A 10,000-nucleotide genomic window follows, 5' to 3' on the forward strand; every position below is an offset into this window, starting at 1 on the left:
CAACAACAACAAATAACTGATGATTGACAACAACAAAAAGCAACAACACTGACACGCAAATAACAACAGCATTTATAATTAACAGTAAAAACGCTTACCACCCACCACATCACCACCTCCACCACCACCACCACCACCGCCATAAACAACAACAACAATAACAACAACAGCAGCAACAACAACAACAACAATAAACCACCACACTATTTACCTGCGATCCTCTGGAAGCCAGAAACTCATTATACTCCCGATTTCTCTGCTGTTCCTTTCGAACCTGTCACACCATACATCACTGTGGCTCTGATAAACACATAAAATCTGCATCCCCTCATGCTTTGAAAACTGAAAAGGACACACTTCATGTTCATCGAATGGGCCGCTGGGCCGCTCTAAAAATGACCTCAATGAACTCACGAAAAGACAGGCGCAATAGCCGAGTGGTTAAAGCGTTGGACTGTCGATCTGAGGGTCCCGGGTTCGAATCATGGTGACGGCGCCTGGTGGGTAAAGGGTGGAGATTTTTACGATCTCCCAGGTCAACATATGTGCAGACCTGCTAGTGCCTGAACCCCCTTCGTGTGTATATGCAAGCAGAAGATCAAATACGCACGTTAAAGATCCTGTAACCCATGTCAGCGTTCGGTGGGTTATGGAAACAAGAACATACCCAGCATGCACACCCCCGAAAACGGAGTACGGCTGCCTACATGGCGGGGTAAAAACGGTCATACACGTAAAAGCCCACTCGTGTGCATACGAGTGAACGCAGAAGAAGAGAAGAACTCACGAAAAGAGTGAAAAGAGCGTACTGGAGCTTCAGTCTCACAGGCTGCTATCATCTGCTTTAAAAAAAGAAAGATTTGTTTCCCTTGGCCCAGAAACCTAGATGATCGTGAGTGGAAGGAATGTCTAACTTTGTATGAGTGTAGCAATGCAGACTTAACCTGAATGTGCAGCGTTAGCGTGATCTTCTGAAGGCAGTGTGGGATCCCCTTGAATTATAGTGGAAAGGGTCTCCCAAAATCTACAACTTTTCAGGTACGCTGATCTGGACTGGATGCTTTTTTTTTTTGCTTTTTTTTTTTTTATAGAAACCCTGTTACACAACTATCCACCCAACCCCACATCAAAGATCATACTGATCCAGTTCAGAATCTTTTGCAAACACTTGATACAGCATGTAACAGAAAAGCTTAAAAAAAAAAGAAAGAAAAGAAACAATGTTTATTACCCCTCCCAAAAAAAAGTTCAAGATGGTACTACTATCACAAACTAACTAACAGTAAATCCCCCAACCCCTTCCCCAACTTTTCACATGTTTTACTCAGATTACCAACCCATAATCTCATGCTGAAAAACAGATTAGGCAGATGAAATCAGCTTTTCTGCCTCTGTCCTCCATTTTGCAAGGCACTGCAAGCCACTGTATACAGCAAAAGATTTGTATCAAATTTACCACACTTAAATGGACGTGTTAATGTCGTCATTGACTACTTCACTGAACCTGACAAAATAGTAAATAGAAATGTCCTGGAAATGATATTACTCCACATGACAATTGCAGCAACGCCATGTGCATGTATAGTTATATATGCAGACACATCAACAACCGTTACAATAAGCACGTGAACCTCAAAATAACTACCACCAAACTCAAACAATGAGCGAACATGCACACCCAGTGAGATTATATACATCAGTGAACTGTGTAAAAAATACATCAATCAGTCATCTGCAAAGAGAAAGGGAACAACACAAGTGTATTTTCAAAGAAGTGCCGGTGTTCAAATCATCATGCAAAATAAGTAGCTGAGGCCATTTCAGTCTGCGAAAACAGAACTCAAGTTGCAAATGTCTTTCCCACAATTACATGAGATAAAGAGGAATCTACAGAGCTCTAATTCAACATTTAAATGATTTAAAGAAGAATCTACAAAAATGTCTTTCCCACCTGACCACTCCAATCCAACAATCACACGAGATAAAGTACATGAACACACAGATCTCCAATCCAGTAATAACATAAGACAAAGAGGAATCTACACAGACCATGCAATGGTTGAACGCAATAAAAAGGATTTCATAGAGACAAAACTCTAATTCAGTGACAGTGTTTCAGATTTTTTTTTAAAAACAACACATATCATGAGCCTGTGGTTGACAACAATGTGCACTGTTACTACAACAAACAACAAAAAAGTTTGACTGACTCTGTCGTGACTGTGACTGATTCTGTTTTTTGACTGTGAGTAACACATAAATAAAAGTAACAAATAAACGTAAAATCAAAAAGAGACTCACCTTAGCAGAGTGAGAGTCCCGCAGTCCCGGCAACGTGGCGTAATATTCGCTGTCCTGAAAAACAAGTCAGCAATGCTGTCACAAGGTTCAGCAAAAGTTCCAGTTTCAGTTTCTCAAGGAGGCGTTACTGCATTCAGACAAATCCAAAAGCGCAACATCACATCTGCTAGTTGGATGCCTGATCAGCAGCGTAACACAATAAGTTTTTCAGGTCTTATGTGTGTGTGCATATATATTTATGTACTTATCAGAGTGGTTCTTTTTCAGTGCGCCAAGTGCGTGCTGCACAAGGGACCTTGGTTTATACATATCATCTTATGTGAACGATGAGATGCTCAGTTTGATTTTCCAGTCTAACTTGGGAGAAAGGGCAAGACTAGGATCTGAACAGAGACCCTCACAGACACTGCATTGGCACATAATCATCTTTACCATTCTGCCACTTTCCCCCTTCAGTGATACAATCAACCAGCTGATTATCAGTATCAATATTCATCTATCTGAATGAATGAAATCATTTAAAATTATGTGTGCTTAGATACATGAAGGGAAAATGGTAATCATTTGATTATCAGTATCAATATTCTTCTATCTGAATAAATTAAATCATTAAAAATTATGTGTGCTTACATGCGAAAATGGTAATCATTTGATTATCACTATCAATATTCTTCTATCTGAATGAGTTAAATCATTTAAAATTATGTGCGCTTAGATACATGAAGGGAAAATGGTAATCATTTGATTATCAATATCAATATTCTTCTATCTGAATGAATTAAATCATTCAAAATTATGTGTGCTTGCATACATAAAGGGAAAATGGCAATCATTTCTAACCTATCTTTAAAACATCTGCTTTTTCAAAGCAGAAAGAAGAATATGGCTTTTATCTTTATTTAACACAAAAATCAAAACTGGTTGGCAGTAAGAAATAGAGCTGAAAATAAATGGGAACTTCATTTACACTAACAATAATGCCAACAACTTACTCAACGCTGAATGGCATAATATTTTTCATTCTGTCTTCTTCTTTTTTTCTTTCTTTTTTTTAACATAAAAAAATAATCTTGAAACTCCAAGAAAGAATTTTACATACACATGAAATCAAACGTCCATTCACACATCCATTCATATGTGTAAAAATACCTGTGTACATAAAGACATGACTGCTGGAGCTATGACATATAGATATACATGACCACTGGAGATATTCATTATTCTTAAGGTAAAATTTCACAGACCTGAAAAAACTGGCATGCGAAGAATTCATGCCAAATTCGCATGCAAAAAAAAAAAAAAAAAAAAACCTACAAAAAACCCATCTGCTCATAGACACAAAGTTTACTCACCAGTTTTGCCTGAGATCATGGCGCCTGTCCAATAAAAGCAAGCAATCTGTGTCGAATATGAAATAATTCTGACTGAAGTTCTGCTGCTGAGGAAGAAGAGATGTGGAGAAAAGAGCAATCACTGACTTTGGGTGAACAATGTTCTGAAACTTTGGCATCAGCAGGGTATTTACAGCAACACTACAGTCAAGTGGTTAAGGCGTAGGACTTTCAATCCGAGGGTCGAAAAAAGGGATCTGCCTGCCCTAAGATTGCTAAAAATTCACATGAGGAGTTAAAAGTTTTGCTCCCTTGTGTAAAAGAGAAGTTTCGCAGTGGATTTCGTGTGAAATTTCTGTGAAATTCGGGTCTATAAATCTATGCAATGACAAAAAAGGTTGATGCAATCTTTTTTTCTTTCAGTGCAAATCTCACATGCAAATTTTGCATTGTTTTTTTTGGGGTGGGTGGGGTGGGGGGGTGTCTATGACATTTCACCTTTACCGCCTCTCTGTCTGGCGTTCTGTCCGAATTCCTTGTTCTGCGTCCCAGGCTGTTCTCACGCAAGTACTGGTTGTACTCGTCGTTACGCTGCCTTTCCTTCTCTATCTGTCACAACACACCATCATCGTTACCCACATTAGTTAACCCTCTGAATTCCGCAACTGTATGTGATTTTTGCAAAATAATCACCAACCTCTTAAAAACAGCCACAAAAAATTAAAACAATGCCCAAAAGTATGGATAAGTATATGTTTTCTTGAAGGAAAATGAACGGAAAATACAATCATTATAAGTTCAAGGTTGACAGAATGACATAAAACCCAATCAGGAAAGATAACTCAGAATTTTTATGGGTGGAAATGGTGCTAAAATATTAGCAAATATATCAGACACAACAACCAAGTGCAATTATGTTGTTTACCTCCACTATTATGTTGTTTTCAACAAAGACACTATACATAAACACTCACGTACCTTCACACACACACACATTCCCACCCAAACACCCACAAATATCATTATACAATATCAAACACACTATAAACAATATTTTTGCTTGAAGCTCTCATCTGGAGAGTTTCATAGTAAATGAAAACCTGAAAATTAAAGTTTCGAACTAAAATATTGGGTTCTTTCTTTCCCCACTTCTGACATGATTCCACCCCCTTTCATGCTGATGTACACTGTAGCATGTACTTATCATCAGGATAACAAGAATCACTTCATTTGATCAACAACATTACTTTTGTTTTTCTATCACGTTTTCATAATTGCTATTGTCAACGTTGTGTGGAAAATCAAACCGGGCTGCCTCTTCAGTACCATACATCCTGGCAGCCATGTTGACGTGCACAACAACGTTTTGCTTTACCTTCCACACTGATCTCATTTCACAAAGGTTCAGCAGTAGAGGGGTTAAAAGACGCTTATTCAACACATCTGCAAGCACTTCACACTTGCCCCTATACGGAAATGTCTCAGCTACCCCGTGGATTTTTTTTTTTTTTTTTTTTTTTTTGTAATAGATCAGTCAGAACTGTGAAGGTGGGACAGAGACAAGTAGAACCTCTCACCTTTGCCATGTCACTATCGTTCATTCCGGGGAGGTTGGCCTTATACTCATCTGTCTGCTCCAGTAAGCTGCCCCTGTCTGCCGCTCTTCGCTGAAAAGAACACCATCGTTTCTCGTAATTAAGACAAAACATTTTCTTTCTCCTATTACAGCATCAGTCTTGTCTTCTGTCTATTGGTCCCCACTGAAAGAACGCCCTTATTTCTCATCACTATGATAATTATCATTTTCCTCCACTCTTGAGTCCAACAACATAAAGCAGAGAGAGAGAAGAAAAAAAATTGCAGTGCCTAGCTTCTCTTGAGTCAGCAGCTCTTAGCTGAAAGCACATCCTTACTTCCCTTGACTGTAACAAAGTGATGTCTCCCCTCTCAGTATCAAACATCTGCCGATGGACCGCTGGAATAGCATCAGACACAAACACTCCCCCCAGCTAGCTTCATGAAGACTTTGCTTCGAGATGTTCCTCCGGGTACGTTTCCGGGCTTTAAATTCCCTAGTGGACTGAACAAGATGTGCGTGAAATGGTCTTTTCAATGTAATTTTGATTTACTTTTAAAAATCATTTTGGTTTCTCTCTGACTCAGTTTTCAGTTTCAGTTTCAAGGAAGTTTCGTCCAAACATGTGGACATATCCAGATACACTGCACAAAATCTGCTGAGAAGGGGAAAACAAAGATGGGTATTCAACTCTGAGAAGGCCCCTTTGTGGTTGGCTGGGCAATAAGCAACATGTTTGATTTCCCCTCTACTGTCCAACAGCACTCAAACAGTAGCAAGAAAAAAACTGATGACAAAATCCTACAGAGTCCAACAGCACTCAAACAGTAGCAAGAAAAAAACTGATGACAACATCCTACAGAGTCCAACAGCACTCGAACAGTAGCAAGAAAAAAAACCGATGACAACATCCTACAGAGTCGGCTGCAAAAATTCTCACCAACTGTCTCAACCCCACAGTAAGTGTCATGATCCTCATGTCCGACTATGACCATCAGAACAGCAAAGGAAACAACTACTGTCCTCACTATCTGGACTAAACTGATCATAGAGGAGAGCGTCTTGCCCAAGTTGCATCCCCACTCTTTCAGCCAAGACAGTTTTAGGACTGTCAAAGCTGGGAAGGTTCCCCAAAAAACCATCTAACCCCCAAGGCTGCAGCACCAAGAGCTAGTGCAATCTTGCCTCCTAATTTGAGAGTCATAGTCCTTCACAAAAGACAAAGGTGTAAATGAATTCACATTGAGAAATAATTTATCATTCACCTCTTACTTTACTGTTGGTCCAACAGTAAGCTAATGTCATGATCATGATGTACATGTATAGAAAACCAACCTGGGTGCGACTAGGGATCCAGAGAAAGAACATGACAGTGAAGCCACCCACAGTTAAGACAGCATGGAAAAGCAACAAAAAACAAAAACAAAAAACAAAAACAAAAAAAAACAAAAGCAAACAAACAAAAAACAATTCAAATTCAAAGAACAGCAATAAAACCAACAAAAAAAAACAAAACCAAACCCAACAAATCCACACTGTGTTCAAAGCTGTACTAACTTCAGGCTGACGTCCTCTCTCCGTGGCTTCCCGACGTCCCCGTCTGTGAGTTTCATCCAGCTGTGAAAGGAAAAAACAACCCCATCTTAGCTCAATCATCTTGACAATGGCTGCAGCCTGGCAGTTCAATCAATGGACTTTCAACCTGAAGGTCCTGGGTTCAGGTCCCGGTCACAGCACCTGGTGAGTTGATGGTGGAGACTTTTCTGATCTCCCACGTCAACAGGTGTGCAGACCTGCTAGTGCCTCGATCCTCTTCATTTTTATACACTTGCAGATGATCAAACTTAAACATGAAAGATCCTGTAATTCATGTCAGCATTCAATGAGTTATAAAACATGCCCAGATTGCATACCCCTGAAAACAGAGTATGGCTGACTGAACGGTGGGGGAGGAACAGTCAAGCACACAAATCCCACTCGTAACAAAAAAAAAAGTGAACACTGGAGTTGCAGCCCAGAAATACTGAAGTGCCGCCATGTGCTGCTGGCTTTGTCCACAGAATTGCTGATAGGGAATATAGATACTGATAATGTATCAAGCAAAGAATGGCTCTGGTCAATATTGATGGTCATACGCTAAAATAAACTGCTTTTCCTCTCAATCGCTTTCTGGTCAATATTGATGGTCATACGCTAAAATAACTGCTTTTCCTCTCAATCGCTTTCTGTAATGTTTCTTCAATAATCACTTGATGACTGTGAGGGGTGCGTGTGTGTGTGTGCACGCATGCATGAGAGGAATGCATGTACGGATACATGGGTGCATTGTGCACACTGCTGTGTGCATGCTTGCATATGTCAGAGTGCATGCAGGCTTTATTATCAATGACTATGACATTGTGCCCTGAACCAAAATCAACATAAGAAGGAGAGGAAGAAGAAGAAAAAGCAGAAGAAGAAGAAGAAGATGGAGAAGAAGAAGGAGAAAAACAACAACAACAACAGCTACAACAACAACTATAATCACTATTATCTATATATGATGGAGTGATGGCCTAGAGGTAACGCGTCCGCCTAGGAAGCGAGAGAATCTGAGCGCACTGGTTTGAATCACGGTTCAGCTGCCAACATTTTCTTCCCCTCCACTGGACCTTGTGTGGTAGTCTGGACGCTAGTCATTCGGATGAGACAATTAACCAAGGTCCTATGTGCAGCATGCACTTAGCGCATGTAAAAGAACCCATGGCAACAAAAGGGTTGTCCCTGGCAAAATTCTGGAAAAAAATCCACTTCGATACGAAAAACAAATAAAACTGCATGCAGGAAAAATTTTTTTTTTTTTTTTTTTAAAGGGTGGCGCTGTAGTGTAGCAACACACTCTCCCTGTGGAGAGCAGCCCGAATTTCACACAGAAATCTGTTGTGATAAAAAGAAATACAAATACAATATTGCTGAATCTTGTGCAAAGAGAACCAAACCGCTTTCACACCAGACATTCACATGCATGCGTACCTGAATCACAGAAATGAGAGACAAAATTCAGACATGAATGTAGAATGCCAGAAAATCTACAGACAGAAAGGGACAGGGGCCAGGGGAAGAGCTAGTTTGGAAAGGGCTAGGTTTTAGGACCAGAGAAGAAAATTAATCATGATTGTTAGTTTCAGTTCGGTTTCAAGGTGTCAAAGTGTGCAGACTGATTCATATATATATATATGCTACACCACATTTTATGAAGAAAAAAAGAAAACTTTTTTTTAATCTAAATGCAGCATATGACTGACCCTCACTTAAACATAATGTGCTGACCAGGCCTTGACAACCTACCCTAAAATAAAATAACACTATAAAGTAAACAATTAAATGCATTAAAATAAAAATATGATTATAAATCATTCAAAACACACATTCATTAAAAAAAAAAGAAAAAAAAAAGGACTATCGTCAGAACATATTCCGATACTGACAAAATCACACATCCACACCCAACCCCACCTCCCCCACTCCTTTGGGTTTAGTTTGTTTCTCAAGGAGGCATCCCTGCTTTCAGATAAATCCATATATGCTACACTACATCTGCCAGGCGGATGCCTGCCAGCAACATAACCCAAAAATCACTTGATGACTGTGAGGGGTGCGTGTGCATGTGCGTTTGCACGCATGCGTGAGAGGAACGCATGTAGTCAGGCCTTGAGTGCCAGCACATGTATTTGTGTACCAGTCAGAATGGGTTTCTTCTACAGAACCTTGCCAGAGGTCAACACTGGGTTCTTTTTTCAGTGTGCCAAGTGCATGCTGCGCACAGGACCTCAGTTTATGCTATCATCAGACTGACCAGACACTCAGTTCGATTTTCAAGTCGAACTTGGGAGAAAGGGCAAGACCGGGATCCAAACCCAGACCCTCGCACACACACTCTGTTGGCAGATAAGCGTCTCAACCATTCTCCCATCTTCCCCCAACCGACCTTGGCCTTCATTTGCTGGTACTCTCGCTGGCGTTCTTCCTCCATGCGCCGCTTGCGTTCCTGATCCTGGTCGGCCCTGTTGAAGGGGATGATGGAGGGGTTGGAGATCTCGGAGTCATCGTCAGCCACTGCAGGGACCGGCCTGGTACCTTTCGTCTGCACACCAACATTGGACTGTGTTGTGCTGTGCTGTGTTGTGTTGAGCTGTGCTGTGTTGTGCTGTGCTGTGTTGTGTTGAGCTGTGCTGTATTGTGCTGTGCTGTGTTTTGCTGTGCTGTGCTATATCATATTGTGTTTAATGTTGTGCTCTGCTGTGCTATATTGTGTTAAATGTTGTGTTTTGCTGTGTTGTGCTGGGCTGGGCTGGGCTGTGCTGTGATGTGTTCATGTTGTGTTGTGTTGTGCTGTATTAAATTGTGTTTAATGCTGTGTTCTGCTGTGCTATATTGTGTTTAATGTTGTGTTGTGTTGTGCTGTGCTGTGCTGTGCTGTGTTCATGTTGTGTTGTCTTGTGTGTATTGTACTGTTCTGTGTTAAATCATGTTAACTGTTGTGCTGTGCTGTGCTATATTGTGTTTAGTGCTGTGCTATTGTGTTTAGTGCTGTGTTGTGCTGTGCTGTCCTGTACAGAGCTGTGCTGTGTTGTGCTGTATTGTGTTTGTGTTGTGTTGTGTTGTGCTGTGTTATACTGTGTTGTGTGTTGTGTCATGCCATGTTATTTTGTGTTGCATTTCTATTCTAATGTATTCTACAGTTGTGTTGCATTGTATCTGGTTGTGTTGTGTAGTACTGTGCTGTAGTGTGTTGTGTTGCATCATATTGTGT

General features: G+C 40.5%; 1 protein-coding gene across 7 annotated transcripts in view; it reads right to left on the reverse strand.

Moving 5' to 3' along the window:
- Window positions 1–10,000, reverse strand: part of LOC143295526 (centrosome and spindle pole-associated protein 1-like) — a 99,543-nt gene that overhangs the window by 83,390 nt on the left and 6,153 nt on the right. For 6 of the 7 annotated variants that reach the window (XM_076607259.1, XM_076607257.1, XM_076607262.1 and 3 more), the window contains exons 5-10: window positions 9,176–9,331; window positions 6,766–6,825; window positions 5,210–5,299; window positions 4,131–4,241; window positions 2,302–2,355; window positions 212–274 (exon numbers count right to left, since the gene is read on the reverse strand). In XM_076607259.1, coding sequence (XP_076463374.1) covers window positions 212–274; window positions 2,302–2,355; window positions 4,131–4,241; window positions 5,210–5,299; window positions 6,766–6,825; window positions 9,176–9,331 — 534 coding nt within the window. The remainder of the gene's footprint in view (window positions 1–211; window positions 275–2,301; window positions 2,356–4,130; window positions 4,242–5,209; window positions 5,300–6,765; window positions 6,826–9,175; window positions 9,332–10,000) is intronic. The other variant, XM_076607258.1, reaches the window with a different exon arrangement.

The sequence above is a fragment of the Babylonia areolata genome, chromosome 20 (genome assembly GCF_041734735.1).
Source record: "Babylonia areolata isolate BAREFJ2019XMU chromosome 20, ASM4173473v1, whole genome shotgun sequence".
In the NCBI taxonomy this organism is placed as follows: Eukaryota; Metazoa; Mollusca; class Gastropoda; order Neogastropoda; family Buccinidae; genus Babylonia; species Babylonia areolata.